Raw genomic sequence first — 17,396 nt, forward strand, 5'->3', positions numbered from 1 at the left:
TCCCCTCCATCCAATTTGCCCTTCCTGAATAAATTCTAATATTACATCTTTTTTCCCCCCCCTCTCTCTCTGAAAACTGACTTTCCACCTTTAGTTATGGTTGTGAATAAAATGTTTTTGATCCAGAGATGTGCATTAAAATACATGTGTACAGAGAGATGTGCCGGGAAATTAAGCTTTCCTTTAGAGGCCATCATTTGCCAATCTTCATCTGGCTGCTGTGAGACCGCTGGGAAGCACAGCATTATCTGCACAAGGCTGGGACTGCTTCTTCACTACAGGGTAGAAGTGTGGGTGCTCCATGGCCTCTTTGTTAGTCAGTCTCTGTTGTTGGTCATATCGCAGAAGTTTGTCCAGAAGATCTAGGGCCTCAGGGCTGATAAAGCATCTGTTCTCACTATGGGTAAAATTTTTCCAGCGTTTCCATGAACGTTGTCCACAATATTGTTGACGTGTAGATCTAGGTCTATGTGATACTTATTCAGACTCCCATGTAGCTCCTCTGTACCCAGAACCTTGGCAATGTGAACAAGCTGGTCATAGTCATCCTGTCCAGGAAAGAAGTGCATGCATGCTAAGTCACTTCAGTCATGTCTGACTCTTTGCAGCCCCATGGACGGTAGTCCACCAGGCTCCTCTGTCCATGGGATTCTCCCAGGCAAGAATACTGGTGCAGGTTGCCATGAGCTCCTCCAGGGGACCTTCCTGACCCAGAGATCAAACCTGAGTCTCTCATATCTCTTACATTGGCAGGCAGGTTCTTTACCACTAGCGCCACCTGAAAGAAGGGCTCCTTTCAAAAGATCATGCTTGCTAACATACAGCCCAAACTCTACATATCCAAGCTATGCTCATATATCTGCTAGTCCACAAAGTGCTCTGGTTCCATGAATTACCTGGAGGTCACTTGGACATTGTAGTCCTGGGCAGGATGGTAAAGTTCCCCTCCAGACCCCAGTATATCAGTCACAGTTTTCTGTGGTGCTCTTCCATGAGGTTTCACATTCCTGTGCATATTCCCTTGATGTGGCAAGTAATTCAGCGCTTTAAGTAGTTATAAAATAAGGATATTTTTAAATTAAGGACATATAATACCAGATATCAAAATCTGTCACGATATGAGATGGATCTTAAAATCTGTATTATTGATATATTCAAATACCAGAGCTGGTCTCTCCAACACAGAGTCCTTCACTGTGTTAATCAGCTAAATGATAGTTGTTCCACCAGGAGAGTCCTCCAGAATGATTGACTTCTCATTTTATCATTTTTTTCTTCCCTGGCTTGAGAATTTTTACAACCACTCTGTCACTGTTGGTGATGTTAACAGCCTCAAACACTTCACTATAATTTCCCCGACCCAAGTTTTCCAACCAGCTGGTTTTTGTTGATTAGCTGCTTGGTCGTGTCGGACTCTTTGTGACCCCCATGAACTGCAGCACCCCAGGCTTCCCTGCCCTTCACCATCTGCCAGTTTGCTCACACTCCTGTCCGTCCAGTCAATGATGCCATCCAACCATCTCATCCTCTGCCTCTCCCTTCTCCTCCTGCCTTCAGTCTTATCAGGGAGTGAGTCAGTTCTTTCCATCTGGTGGCCAAATTATTGGAGCTTCAGCTTCAGCATTAGTCCTTCCTATGACTATTCAGGATCAATTTCCTAAGTTTAGGATTGACTGGTTAGGTCTCCTTGCTGTCCAAGGGAACCAGCTGGTAACCATCTTGATTATCTCGGCACACTAAGTGCTGCTGTACTTCCTAGCCCCTGCAGGAAGGCCCTCTACGTCATAGCCCCTGTACTCGCTGCTGCTCAGGCTGTTTCAACTTAGATTCGCCAGCCCAGGCAGGCGGAGATGGGGACAGGGAGGGGATGAGTCGGGGGTGCCAAGGGTGGCTGGCCAGGTGGGCGGAGGCGGAGGCCGGTGGGCGGAGGCAGGCTGGCGGAAGCGGCCTGGCGGAAGCGGCCTGGCGGAAGCTGAGGCCTAGGCAGCAGCGGAGTGAGCGGGAGAGGCAGTTCGACTTCGCTGCCAGAGAAGGAGGAGCGCAGCTGTCCCAGGAGCAGGCAGCCACACCAGGCTAGGTTTGCGGGGGTCAGGCGGGCGGGGGGCTCCCAGGGTCACTGGCCTAGCTGCCCAGTCTTTGGAGCAGCCTGAAGCCAGGCGTGGCAGGCTGTCCTCGGGCTTCAAGCAGCCTCCCTGGCTTGGCTCTCAGCTCCGAGTCTGCCCTGGGGTCATGGGCACCAGCAGAGGCAGCTGCGCCTGAAAGGCGCGGGACACGATTTAATCCTTGTAGAAGTGAAGTTGCTCAGTCCTGTCCGACTCTTTGCGACCCCATAGACTGTAGCCTACGAGGCTCCTCCGTCCATGGGATTTTCCAGGCAAGAATATTGGAGTGGGTTGCCATTGGCAGATGCCCATGGCGAGTACCAATTTGTAGTTGACAGAGTTTTTTGGTTTTTGTTTTTGTTTGTTGGTTTGTTTTTCCCTCCATCCTTGTATACAAGTGATCAGTAAGCTGCTGGATACCCAAAGGGAACGCTGTACCTCCCTCCAGTTCTCTCCCTGTACATCTCTCTCTCTCTTCTGATACTCTGTAGTCTTACCCCTTCACTTCTCCTGTCCACCTCAGCGAATCTCTTGGCATTTTGTTGGTTTCCCTCTGCTTTGGAAAAGACCCTGATACTCGGAAGGATTGAGGACAACAGGCGAAGGTAAGGACACAGGGTAAAATGGTTGGATGGCATCACCAATTCAATGGACTTGAGTTTGAGCTAATTCCAGGAGATAGTGAAGGACAGGGAAGTCTGGTGCGCTGCTATTATGGGGTTGGAAAACGTCTGACAACTTAGCATCTGAACAGCAAAAAACCACCCCTACAAAGTTGTCTATGAGCTATAAGCTGGGGCAAGTGTAAGGCTCACTGTTCTTCATTGAAAGGTGCCCGGTGATTGAAAAGGATTTTTTCTAACTTTTTTTTTTTCTAACATTTTTTTTATTTCTAGTTTTTTTTTTTTTTTAAGTTGATTCAGACAGGAAAGTAAATCTGGTCCCTGTTACTCCATTGTGATGGGGGACAAAAGTCTGTGGAGTAGATCTTTCTAAGTTAAAAGCACTTTGCATTTTAAATTTAAGGTCTGGTCAACAATAAATTTAAAGGTCTTGTCAATTTCACTTATCTTGTTGGGACTTACTCATTGAATGAGAGTTTCCTGCTTTACTTCTCAGTTCCTGTTTTGGCAACCCGGTGAAAAACAGTGTCAGATACCCTTAAGTAGAAACATAACTGACAGAGACGTTGGAAATGTTGTGGGGAAACTCTACCTCCGAAGAAAGTGTGGAAGAGGGGAGATCTGGTAAGTGAAAATTGATAAACTTTGACAAAACAAAATGAGGGTTGAGGGAGGGGGAACTCTTATACCACCAGCCACTGACAGGATAGAAATTGCACTTTAGGACTATCAGTACTTCACAGTTAACCTCCATAGAAGGAGATATGTTTTGAGGGTCTAGAGGTGGATGAGAGGACAGGTGTGTAATTGTCACATCAGGTGTTTTGTTACTGGCATGTTACTTAAATATTTCTGCACAGATTTAGGTTACAGAATTTTAAGAGAAAAATGTTCTCTGGATTTATTTTATTAGTTCTCATATTTTCCCCAGGTTGCGGGTGATTTTCACTCTGGCAAGTCACATTATAATATTAAATAACAGATGATTATATTCCAGAGGTGATGGCAAACAGATACCAACAATTTTGTAATACATATCCTAATAAAAGTTTCCCATACCTACTGTGTAGCACAGGGTACTTGCTCAATCTTATGTAACCAACTAAATAGGAGAAGAATTTGAATAAGAATAGATTCATTTATATGTTTAAAAAATTAACCATGACACGTATTCTGTAGTCTGATTGAATGTAGTAGTGAGATATTTAGAACCTGTTATTTGTTATTTGCAACAGAGACATTTTATTTAGACCCTGCTTTCAGGACTTCATTGTCTCAGGGACAGACAAATGGAGTTACTATCATTTGATGTGATCTGTGCTACAATGCATTTAATGAAACCTAGGGAGTTGGTGATGGCTGCTGCTTCTGAAGTACTTTTGACTTGGGCCTTGAATGATGGTATCACATTTTCTGGAGGAATAGGAGTAAAAATCACAGTTTCTTTCTTTTTTTTTAAATTTTAAGTAAATGCAAAACTGTTTTTATTCCATTGGGCACAAAAGTGCCCTGCAACGTTTCCTTTTGGAATTAAGGGTAAATGTGATTTTCAGTAATATCATTATGTGTTTCAGCTAAAATCTACTGAGGCTCATTTATGTGAACAAATAATTCTCTTTGTCTTTCCCTCTGTCTCTTTCCCTCTTTATGTCTCTTTCTCTTTCTCACGAGGTCTGGTATACTTCTGTATTTATATATAGTGTTATTTCTATATATCAGTTCAGTTCAGTCACTCAGTTGTGTCTGACTCTTTGAGACCCCATGAACCGCACCTCACCAGGCCTCCCTGTCCGTCACCAACTCCCCGAGTTTACCCAAACTCATGTCCATTGAGTTGGTGATGCCACCCAGCCATCTCATCCTCTGTTGTCCCCTTCTCCTCCTACCCTCAATCTTTCCCACTGTCAGGGTCTTTTCAAATGAGTCAGCTCTTCTCATCAGGTGGCCAAAGTATTGGAGTTTCAGCTTCAGCATCAGTCCTTCCAGTGAACACCCAGGACTGATCTCCTTTAGGATGGACTGGTTGGATCTCCTTGCAGTACAAGTGATTCTCAAGAGTCTTCTCCAACACCACAGTTCAAAAGCAACAAGAACGTGTGAGAGAGAGAAAGAGACATAAAGAGGGAAAGAGACAGAGGGAAAGACAAAGAAAACTATTTGGACACATAAATGAGCCTCAGTAGATTTCAGCTGAAACACTTAATGATATTACTGAAAATCACATTTACCCTTAATTCCAAAAGGAAACTTCTGCGCTCAGCTCTTCTTATAGTCCAGCTCTCACATCCATACAAGACTACTGGAAAAAGCATTAGCCATTTAAGGTCCACTATGATCAAAGGACCAGAGAATGAAAATAAAAGAGAGATATAATAACAGAAGTACATTGTATATATACACATATATATAGTATATATACTAATATATATACTATAATAGTTTATATACTGTAAAATATACTATATTCTATACTATAATTTATACAATAGTTTATATATTATACTTCTCTATATATACTATATACTATATATGGTACATATATAGATATATAGGTATGTTTATATACATATGTATGTATATATATGTATACATACTATGTATACATACTATAGGTATATGTATATATACTATATATGCATACTAAATAGTATATATAGTATACATAGTATGCTACGTACATATATGTATATATACATGCACATATATGCATATACATAGATACAGATACATGTATATATGTGCATATGTATATATACACGCATTCATATACATACATGTATACACAAAGACATACATTCATATACACACATACATGTACATGTATTATGTGTGTGACACATACATATATGTATATATGTGTGTGCAGTCATACATATGTAGTATGTATGCTATATAGTCTGCTCATGCTGCTGCTGCTAAGTCACTTCAGTCATGTCCGACTCTGTGCGACCCCATAGATGGCAGCCCACCAGGCTCTGCCGTCCCTAGGATTCTATAGTGGTTTGGGACTTCAGAGAGAAGGAAATGGAAATGGAAAAGCAAAACTTTGGTGAATGAATGTTTGCAGGGCTGTGCAGAGACAAAGATCTTTAGGGCCATGACAGACTCTGATCTCTAGGTCCTGCCCAGTCTCCCCCACCACACTCAGGCCCATATTCTTGTAGATATTTCTGGTGATAGCTCTCTTTTAAACAGCCCCTCGATGTAAATTTTTTTAGACAGATAGGGAGAAGATCAAAGATTCTTCCTGGATTTTGGGTGCCTTGCTGATTTCCAGGTTGAAATAATCTACATGCTGAAGAGACATTTTGGGGTTGGAAAATTTTATTTCCATACGAAAAAACAGAACAGAAGTAAGTAAGCAAGAAAGAGAAATGAAACATGAAATAAGGGAGGGTGTTAGGAGAAAGATACAGAGAAATAAAGAAGAAAAAGGGAGGACTTTTAGAATACTGTACTTAGTCACTCAGTCATGTCTGCCTCTTTGTGACCCCATGGACTGTAGCCCACCAGGCTCCTCTGTCCATGGGGATTCTCTAGGCAAAAATACCATGACCTCCTCCAGGGAATCTTCCCAACTCAAGGATCAAACCCAGGTCTCCTACATTGCAGGCAAATTCTTTACCAGCTGAGCTACCAGGGAAGCCCCTTTGAGAATATTAGTAAGGGGCAAATAGGAGATTCATTGGAGAGAGGTAAGGGGAGATTCACATCTTACTCTTCTAACAATGAAAAAAAATTGTGGAAGTGTAACTTAAAAAAGTGTTCACAACCTAAAAGTTGAGAGTATTACCCAAGTTCGCTCTGCTCACCCCTGACAATAGGCTAATGAATCTGAGAGACAAGGTGTTAAGTCAAGGAATATGTCTTTATTCAGAGAGCTGGCTGACCAAGAAGATGGCTGACTAACATCTTGAAATAACCATCACATCGGGGTCTGGATGCCAGGTTATTTTATGGATCAGGTAGGGGGAGGTGAGGAATCAAAGTACAAAGAAAATAATTGTTTTTTGTCAGTATCTCTTAGAATAGCAAGCCTCACGCAGAGGGATGTGTTAGTTTCACTTCTTTATGTCAATCATGGGTGGTGTGACATGAAATATTTGCTGTGATGTCAATAAACAAAGATGAAACAGCTCTCTGCAGTTCTGGCTGCCAAATATGAATTTCTGTCAGGCTGGTAATCAGCAGAGGAGGGGTGCCATTTCCCACACAAAGAACAGGAATGTCATAGCCTTTCACAGGTGAGAGGAGTCAGGCTCTCTCCCTGTGAGCCGAACAAAGGCACCCTAGCCCAAGAGGCAGGCAGAAGTGTGGCAGACAGGGCTCCCTGAGGCAGGCCATTATGTATGCCTGTAATAACAAAAGCCGTGAAAAGAGAGTTAAAGTCACAGAAACAGATCCTGTATGGAGTCAAAATTAACCCTTCCTGGTTATAAGAGTTATGTTGTATTCAGTGGGAACTTTAGAACTCAAGCCAGGGAGACAACATCTCAAATAACCCTGAGAGAACTGCTCCAAGGAGGCAAGAGGGGAGCCAGGTAGTATAGAAACTTTGCAACAAACAGCATGTAGCCTTTGAATATCAAAAGATTTTTTTGTAAATTAAAGAAAACCCGATATCCCAGGTTAAGGAATTTAGCACTTTTCTATGTATGGGAAGATGCAAGAGTCTGGTCTCACTGAAATCATTCCTTTGGAATGCACCTCAACTATCTGGGGCCATTATCCTGTGTTTTCATGTCCTGAGTTTCTTCAGGGCTCAGCATAAGGAGTGGCTGCAGTCTGAGGGCTACTAGAAGGAGGGATTTCTCCCCTTCCTGAGTTCCCTCAGGGCTCACCAGCTCACCATTCTGTGATGGCTGTGATTGCTGATTACTGTGGCATCCTTTGTTTACTGTTATGGCTGGAAATCTTCCATTTCTCAGAAGTCATAACATATGGAATTTCTAAGACAATTTTGCTTTAATGCAGAACCAGAAAGAATGAAGATGGAAAGTTTTATATGTAGCCAAAATCCAAATGCCATTGTATAGCATTTAAAGAAGTCATTCCTATATTTTTCCCCCCTGCCTAGCATTTAAACTGACGCTCCTGAACATTCTGGGAGATATAGTTGCAATGAGTGAAATGTAGCAGTTAAAAGAAAGTTAGCAGGAACTTTTAAAAATTATAATTAACATCCAGTAAAATTCACCTTTTGGTGCACATTTCTATGAGTTTTGACAAATACATATAATCATGTGGCCACAACACACTAAGAGTACCCACCCCCCACAACCCCCAACACACACACACATACTCTCTGTATATATTTCTTTCCTCTCTCCTCATCATTTGGCAGCCAATGGTTTGTTTTCTATTTTGATACTCTTGCTTTATAAGAATGCCTACAGAGTCAGGCTTTTTTCACCAGCATAATGCATTTCAAATTCATTTATATTGTACTGTATATCAATAGTGTAGACTTAATAAGGAGAGACATTATTCACAAGGACTTTCACAATAGGAAACACTCTCTGAAAAATGTTCTCACTTTTAAGTAGGTGAGAAGGGTAACAGAACACTGTTGGGAAGGGAGAGCAAGGTGGAAGAGCAGGTGGCGTTTCCAAAGTCACACTTCTCACGTGTTCTAGGGACACGAGGTCATGATCACACTTGAGTTGGGAAGTATATCACTGCTTTCTTTAATGCCTTTTTACATTTTCAGACAATCCGGAGTTTTCGGAGTCTTTGGGGAGGAGAAAGTCTCAGTAAAATTTACTGAGTCAAAGCAAAATAATAAATGAGCAATTGTCAGCATGGGGTCAAGCTTTTCTTTTTTCTTAGTACAAAGTGGTATTTATTTACCTTTTTCCCAGCTGAAGGATATTTGAATTGTGGCTAGTTTTTGGTGACAATAAATAAAATTATTATAAATGTTCAAGTATGGGTTTTTGTGTAAATGGAAATTTCCATTCCTCTTGCATAGATGCCTAGGGATGGCATTGCTAGGGCATGTGGTGAGCTTATGTTTGCCACACCTCACTGCCAGACTGGTTTCCAAAGTGGCTGACTGTTCCATTTTCAACAGTTTATCAGAATTCCTTTTCTGTCATTTCTTCACCATCATTTAGTTTTGTTATTTTATTTGCTACTCTGATACACATCTTGTGGCAGCTCACTGTATTTTATGTTTCCCTAGTGACTGGTTGGAGCTTTCCAGGTAGCTCAGTGGTATAAAGAATCCCCCTGCCAAGCAGGAGACATAGGTTTGATCCCTGGATTGGGAAGGTGCCTTGGAGAAGGAAATGGCAAACCATTCCAGAATTCTTGCTTGGGAAATCCCATGGACATAGGAGCCAAATTCTATAGACAGAGGAGCCTGGCAGGCTATAGTCTATGGGGTCACAAAACTTCAGACAAAGTTTAGAAACTAAACAACAATGACTGGTTATGTTGGTTTCTTGATTCTTGGGAGCCAGCAGGAGTGATAGGAGCTGCCAGTGGCCTCGGGAGTCCACAGTCCCGAGGGTGAAAGGTGGCCTGGGTTACCAGGAGCCTGCCAGGAGCCTAATGTCACAGGAGTCTCTTGGCTCACTGGAGCTGGCAGGCACTGGGGAGAGGGTGGCCTCGGTTAGTGAGTCTGCAGGGTGTCACCCAGGGCTGCAGGAGTCAGACTGATGTGATGCTAGAGCAGGTAGACCTGAAATCTGTAGGGAAGTCAAGCACCGCTTTACTCTCCTTTTCCCACAGGGAGAGGGTCTCTCTCTCTCTGCTGAACTGCTGAGTCCTGAGGGAAGGGTTTGGGGGGCCTGGTCCTCAGGAGTTCACCAGGAGCCAAGCGTCACAGGAGCCCCACCTGGAGCTGCTGGAATTGGCAGGTGCAGTGGGAAACAGGGCTCCTAGGAGCCCACAGGAAGCCCAGGGTGGAAGCTGTCTGAGACTCCATTATCTGCCAGAATTGCTGGAGTGCAAGGAGCTGGGATGAGGCAGGGAGTGGCTGTGCCTGGAATCCTTGACTCTTGGGAAGGGATTTTCATGTGCAGATAATTTTCAAGTATTTCTAGTGGGAGGTGAGTGGCTACCACGTCTAGAAGCACTTTCACTTCTTCCGAATCTCTATATGTCTTTTATTTACTTTTCTTTCCTTATTGGCACTGATAGAACCTCTAGTAAAATGTTAAATTGGATTGGTGAGAACAGGCATCCTTGCCTTGTTCCTGACCTTTAGAGGAAGGCATTCACTTTTTCACCATCAAGTATCATGCTAGCTGTACTATTTCTATGAAAAGTGAAAGTTCAGTTCATAATTTGTTGGACTTTGTTATTTGGGATGACTCTTAGGTTTTCTACATTTTATGTCTATGCATGCATGCATGCATGCATGCTAAGTCACTTCAGTCATGTCCGACTGTGGGTGACCTTATGGACAGCAGCCCAGAGGCTCCTCTGTCCATGGGATTCTTTAAGCAAGAATACTGGAGTGGATTGCCATTTCCTTCTCCTTTTATGTCTATATCGATGGTCATATCCTTTCTATTCTCTTATTCTGTTAATGTGATGAATTACATTGATTAGTTTTCTAATGCTCCTCTTAGAACTTCTAAGCAAATTTGTTATTTGTGGAGGTAAATCTGGATTGTTTGTATGTTTTGTTTTCATTCTGAGTTCTAGTCTGTCTGTCTCTTACTCCCTTATTAGCTCTTCTTACAATAACTGGAAGACTCTCCAGGGGAAACATACTGTTTCTCTTATCTCTGGGTCACTTTTGGGCTGTGGTCATCTCTCCTGGACATGGACCTTTTGTGAGAGAGTTTGGCAATAGTGGAGGTGAGGTAGAGCTGACTTTACATGTTTATTCTGTGATAAATTGAAGTTTTTCTTGTAATGCTTCCATGAGATTGAGATTATGACTTTTTTATTTATAGGTAAAGATCTCCAAAAGAAATGCCTAGCAATTATATCTCCTGTTACACCTGCCAAGCTTTGCTCCTGCATCCTGATTATCTTTATACTTGTGGCTCTAAATGTGGTGACACTTTCCACTCTTGTGGCAGGTTAGTTACCTGTTCTCCAAACCGTACCATGTTCTTTGCACATTCACATTGTCAATAAATATTTATTGAGCTCCATATGTGCCAGGGTGTGTGAAATGTTTGAGGTATACCAGTGAACAAAACACAAAAAATTCCCAGGGAACTCCTATTCCTTTAATAACAGAAAGATGCAGATATTATAATATAGGATAACAGATTGAGATTAATATAAGTGTCCAGGGCCAGCCTCCTTGAGATGACTTTTCAGCAAACTTGAAGGAGATGGAGGAGCCATGTGGCTATGTGGGGAAAGCACTCCAGGTGGCAGGAACAAGTAGAATGAAAGGAAGAATCTCCTGGTAGGTTTGGGGAACAGCATGGAGGCTTCTACAGCTGAAGCAAGGTGAGAATGAGGAAAAGTAACAGGCTGGGGGTCAGGGAGGTCACAGCCTAATGAGTCAGGTAAAGACTTCAGCTTTTAATCTGAGCGCTGTGGGGGGTATAGGAAAAGGGAAATTGTAGGAGAGGAATGCCATGATATAAATTTCATTAGAATAAAACCATTTTGACTGTTGGAAGAAAAGTTAGACTTCGGAAACACCTACTAGGGTAACCTTATAGAAATCCACACCAGAGGGGACTGTGGCTTTGCTCTGGTGATAACAGTGGAGGTGGGACCTGGTGTCAGAATCTATCTTGAAAGTTGAACCAACAGTATTTCCTATCAGATTGGATAAGGGAGGAAAAAGTGAGGTTATGAAGGAAAAACATTTATTCTTCCCATAGCCTATACTCTGATATCTTGCTGGTTCAGAGCATCTAACAAGGGCCCAAATATTTTTATACATATTTAACAGAAATACATATAAAATAGCATTTCCAGAAACACTGGAAATACTACATTGTATTTTTGGTACTAAAATCAATAATTGAACTATGCCACGTTTTGTCTACTGGAAGATTTTATACCCCTAAGAGATGTAGCATAGTAAAATCTAGGAAAGGTAAGGAGTTTGCGTTTCTTTCATCAAGAGTAAGAAGGACTGATATTAAGGAAGATGTGGGGAAAGGGAAATCCGTATGATGCTAGGAAAGCGTACTACAGGAATTAAATGCTACAGAAATTGATTTCCTTAAAACCATTTGTGTCCATGGACCCCTGAGAAGTGAGATGCACAGATTCTCTGCTTGAAGTTCAGTGGATTGATGGCTTTTGTGCCTGAGATAAGACTGTTAGGGATGACTCTGGGAGGCAACAATCAAATGTACAGTGTGTACTTCAAGACTGACCTCGGGGGAAAAAGACACCAGATAAATATATATATATATATATATATATATATATATACACACACATACATATGTTAGTTTTCAGAGAACATTCTTTCCAAGACAAATTCTCAATCTAATAAAATCATTTAGGAAAAACAACTGCCACTAGCTTGCACTCAGCAAGTGACCACAGATCTCGATATTACATTTTCCAAGAACCAAAAAAAGAATATAGATCTTGGAGAAGTCTGCTGTTTTGGCAAGCAGCAAAGTACAATCACTTTTCCACACACTAAGTAGCAGTTGGTGTTTTATGAATGGTTAAAGCTGGTAGCATTTCACAAGGCATTAGAAATATTAGTTGGAAGTTCATTCAGTTCAGTTCAGTCGCTCAGTTGTGTCCAACTCTTGTGACTCCATGAATCGCAGCACAGCAGGCCTCCCTGTCCATCACCAACTCTCAGAGTTCACTCAAACTCCCGTCCATTGAGTCGGTGATGCCATCCAGCCATCTCATCCTCTGTTGTCCCTTTCTCTTCCTGCCCCCAATCCTTCCCAGCATCAGAGTCTTTTCCAATGAGTCAGCTCTTCTCATGAGGTGGCCAAAGTACTGGCGTTTCAGCTTTAGCATCATTCCTTCCAAAGAACACCCAAGAATTATCTCGTTTAGAATGGACTGGTTGGATCTCCTTGCAGTCCAAGGGACTCTCAAGAGTCTTCTCCAACACCACAGTTCGAAAGCATCAATTCTTTGGCACTCAGCTTTCTTCACAGTCCAACTCTCACATCCATACATGACCACTGGAAAAATCATAGCCTTGACTAGATGGACCTTTGTTGGCAAAGTAATGTTCATTACAGCTCAGCAATTCTTTATATAACCCAGAGTTGGGTGGCATCCATAGAAGGTGTTTAGTACATAAACAAGCACCTGAGAATATGACTCTGGAAGCAAAATAATATGAAATTATGTAGAATGGTGCCAAAATACATATAAAGTAAAACTGTGCATTCTGATAAACCAACGCATTGGGCATGGAAGATGTTTCTAACAATCTGTCTGCCTATGAAAAGTAGGTCTTGGTCAGATTTTAAGAAAAACAAAATGCTGTTTGTACAGCCATAAAAGTACAAGAGTCTAGTTTATATTTGGCCATGTTTTTCTTCAAACTCCTCATTTTGGAATTTAGTTTTGCTGTATTTACATATATGAATACATGCGTGTATATATGTACATACATACATATGTGATATATATATATAAAGATCAACCTCAAGATGGTAAGTGGAGTAATAGGTAAAAGGGATGAGAAAATTTCTTTGTTATGCTTCACTGTGTCTGTCCAACTTTTAGTGAGAACAGAGAGCTGGTTCCACAAATCTGTATATAAAAAATGGGGCCAACATACATATAAAGAAAAACTATTCTTTGGGAAAACAGTGGAGTTTGGACTGGGCAGACATTTCTAAGAATCTGTCTGCCTATAGAAAGTAGCCCATGTTCAGATTTTGAGGAAAACAAAACGCTATTAGCCAAGGCCATAAAAATACAAGATTCTAGCTGTTCTTTGGCATGCTTTTCTTCAAAGCTCTCATTTTGGAATTTAGTTATACTGTACCTACATATACATGTACACACATGTATATATGTATAACTAGGTCTGTATATATGTATAACTCAGGATGTTAAGTGGAAAAATAGATAACATGAATGGGAAAATTAATTTGTTATGCTTCACTGTGTCTGTCCAACTTTTAGCGAGAAGCAGAAAGCCAGACTTAAAAGTTCTGTATGTCACCTGCCCAGAAGGATGGATTGGATTTGGGAGTAAGTGTTTTTATTTTTCTGAAGAATCAAAGAATTGGACATTCAGTCAGACATCCTGTACTAAAATGGAAGCTGTTCTTGCTCAGTTTGAAATGGAGGAGGAGCTGGTAAGGAATATTTTTGGATCATGTTCTTTGTTAAATACTTAGCCCCTGAGAAGGCTATAGGCCGCACAGGGTGACAGCTGAAAGAAGAGGAAGGCTCCCATTCCAGGCAGACTTGGGGGCTTGGAGTGCATATTAGTGCCTGGCATTTCTTGGTTATGTTCTCTGCCTGGAACCCATGTGAGACAATTTGGACACATTCTCTCATGTAATCCTCATAGTTAATCTTCAAATTAGATATATTGTTCCCATTGTAAAAAGAAGTATGGTAATCATGTAATTTATCATCCAAGTTGGGACATTTTGGGGAGTGAAAGTGACCGTAGTATATTGGAAGTGACAATATTATGTTGGAACCATAGGCATAACCTGGGACTTTCCCGGTCAAATTGAGATGTGTGATCACTTTAACGTAATTTATGATCAAAGACATTTGAGTAACTTAAGCTGAGAACTGGGGACTAGTCTTCTCCCTTCAATGTCTAAGCTTCTCAACCTTACCAGGCTGTCATCCAGAGAGAGAAGGCTGGGGGGAAGAGGACTCAAGGGTAAAATGAAGGAGACATGTGTTTTTGCTTTTGGTGTTTTATAATAGAACTTTCTGAAAAGATACAAAGGCCCTTCTGACCATTGGATTGGCCTTAGCAGAGAATCATCACATCATGCTTGGAAGTGGACAGACAACTCTAAATATAATGCCTCGTAAGTTTTTAGACTGTCTTCTATTCTATTTATATGTAGTTTGGGTGTGAATTGTATTTTGGGGAATGTAAATTTAATATCATGGAAAGTTTGCTGCACTATGAGGTATAAAATAGAAATCCTTTGTATGCTCTTCTGTTTATTATCTGTGCCTTTGAGAAAACTTTACGTATCATGTTTTTAATTGAAATCTTCAGCATGATGATGACATTGGACATATTCATCCGCTTTCACCCACTGACTTAAACTTAAATCCATATTTAGAATGTAGAGAGAACAGCTGAGGTACTCTAGGGTCCTACCGTCTTGGAAAGCCACTGAAGAATTGGTATCCACAGATCCTCAGTCCACTCTGCTCGCTGCCCTGTCCATTCCTAAAGGGAAGGTCATCAGAGAACCAGTGGGAATCCCTCCCGTGATAATTTATCCCTGGAAGGAACTTAGTAACACATCTTCGGTTGTGAACACTTCAGTGGGAATGTTTTAAATGTAACCATTTTGGAGCATATAGAATATAAGGGGCAATCACTTCCCTCAATCAAAGCTAAGCCCATTTAAGAATTTTCTAGTAAGCACATATGCTTATTTTCACACATGTATGAAACAGGTCAGGAGAACACTGAAAATCATGTTCCCTGAAAGCTAATTAAAATAATCAGTGAACGATCAAAAATAAGAATAGAAAAGAGTTTCATTTGAGCCGAGTTGAGGACTAGCCCAGAAGCCTACTTTGCAGATTTACTCTGAGAAACTGCTTCAGAGAAACAGGGTTTCTGGCCCTGTTTTATATCTTGTCAGAAAAGAGAACATTAAACAAGTCAGAGTTACATTCCTTCAAGGTTTTGCTTTAATAAAAAAATAAAAAAGAATAGACCAGCAAGCACACGGTGGGTCAATATGGCATTGGCACCTGGGAAGGGAGTCTTATCATCGAAGCAGGACCAGAGTTGGTGTCTCAAGAAGAGGGACATTTCAACTTTATTTTTAATTTGGACATTCTTCACTTCTGGTCAGTGTGCCCTTTTGTTTAATAATTAAAGCAGATGTACAGTGGATGCTTATTATGGCACAGAGAGAGTATTTTATAGCGTAAAAGTCAACTTAAGACACGTATAAGCCAGAATGACTTACTGATATTTCAGTATGTGACAATTTCTTTTATTACCACCCATGGCAGCAGTTCACTTGGCTATATCAGCGAGCCCTAGTTAAATACCTAGTCAACAACATAATTGACTTTGGGATGGATGATGATAATCTTCCAATATTCCAGCAGGGACTTTGAGAATACAAAAGGAACTGAATACAGAAATGGTGTATACTTACTCAGAAGCCTTATGAACAACAGATTTTCATTTTTCTCTTGTCCGCATTAAAAATACCTGGAGTGGGGGTGCTGAAGATTATAGAGGAAGAAAAAATGTAGATGTCCAGACTATGCTTTTTTAACATTTTCATGTTTGGTTTTAGGTTCGTCATCACAGGCGATGGGGAACGTGGCTACCTGAATGACCTTGGAGTTAGCAGTGCCAGAAGTTATACAGATAGAAAATGGATTTGCAGCAAACAAATCATGCCCTTAAATTCTTCAAGGCCTTTTTAGGGAATTTCACACACCATCCCTAAGAGATGCATTAAAAATTGTTTTTATATAAACATTTTATAAATGTTTATATATACATTGTAAACAGCTGCTCTGTTGCTTGCTCTGCCAAAAATATCGATATTTATTTATAGTGTTTGTTACCGCATAGAAGCAAGCTATACTTGAATGAGATAGGGATTTGGAAGTGAGATTCTAAATTAAGTAGGTGTTAAATAATATGAGTTGATGTTTATGTTTTGAACCCATAAATATGAAAGAATTCCCTTTTTTCCATACAAACAGCACTTTATTTGCACACATGGGACCATAAAAATGACTATGATAGCTGAAACTACGCACAATTATTTTAATAACCAGTGAGAAATGTTACAATTGGTTAACACATTCAAAATTCCCTTACTGTCAGTTCCAAATGTACATGGTCATTGTTTTTGGACTTCCCTGGTGGCACAGTGGATAAAAATCTGCCTGCCAATGCAGCGGACATGGGTTCCATTCCTGGTCCAGAGATATTCTATTCGCCACACAGCAGCTAGGCTCTTGTGCCACAACTACTGAGCCCGCTCTCCAGAGCCTGTGAGCCACAACTAGGAGCCCGAGGGCTGCAACTACTGAAGCCTCAGCCTAGAGCCTGTGCTCCACTGCAGGGGACATCACCACAATGAGAAACCCACACACTGCAGCGACAGTCCAGTGCAGCCAAAAATAGTAATTAATTAATTACATTAAGGAAACAAATCTATAGAGAAGTTTCTAACATTACTGAGACTAGGGACTTCCCTGGTGGTCCAGTGGCTGAGACTCTGCTGCCAGTACAAAGGGACTATTGGATCCCTGGCCAGGGAACCAAAATTTGCATCCCGCAAACAAGAGGTCCCACTACTGGCAATTAAAGATTCCACATGCTGTACAACAAAGTGAATCAGATGTACCTCATGTGGAATCTTTAGTTGTGGCATGTGAGATTTTGCTCCAATAATAATAAATTATCCATTTACCACAATAAGTAGGAAACGAAAGAAATCATAAAATTGAAAAACAAACAACCAAACTAGGTTTTACATGCCGAAATGAATATCAAAGATCCCACATGCTGCAACTAAGATCTGGGGCAGCCAAAAAATTTTAAAAATTACTAAGA

At 41.1% G+C, this 17,396-nt stretch overlaps 1 protein-coding gene and 1 pseudogene across 1 annotated transcript; one reads left to right on the plus strand and one right to left on the minus strand.

The window, feature by feature from the left end:
* Positions 1–207: 207 nt before the first annotated feature.
* On the minus strand, positions 208–2,740 carry LOC128048237 (casein kinase II subunit alpha'-like; annotated as a pseudogene).
* On the plus strand, positions 2,693–16,252 carry LOC128047557 (C-type lectin domain family 2 member H-like). Its single transcript, XM_052639793.1, has 6 exons — positions 2,693–2,707; positions 3,222–3,349; positions 10,636–10,764; positions 13,775–13,950; positions 14,543–14,649; positions 16,120–16,252. The coding sequence occupies exons 2-6, from the start codon at positions 3,298–3,300 to the stop codon at positions 16,250–16,252; spliced, it is 597 nt and encodes a 198-aa protein (XP_052495753.1). The 5' UTR covers positions 2,693–2,707; positions 3,222–3,297.
* Positions 16,253–17,396: the final 1,144 nt, after the last annotated feature.

This window comes from Budorcas taxicolor, chromosome 5 (assembly GCF_023091745.1).
Source record: "Budorcas taxicolor isolate Tak-1 chromosome 5, Takin1.1, whole genome shotgun sequence".
In the NCBI taxonomy this organism is placed as follows: domain Eukaryota; kingdom Metazoa; phylum Chordata; class Mammalia; order Artiodactyla; family Bovidae; genus Budorcas; species Budorcas taxicolor.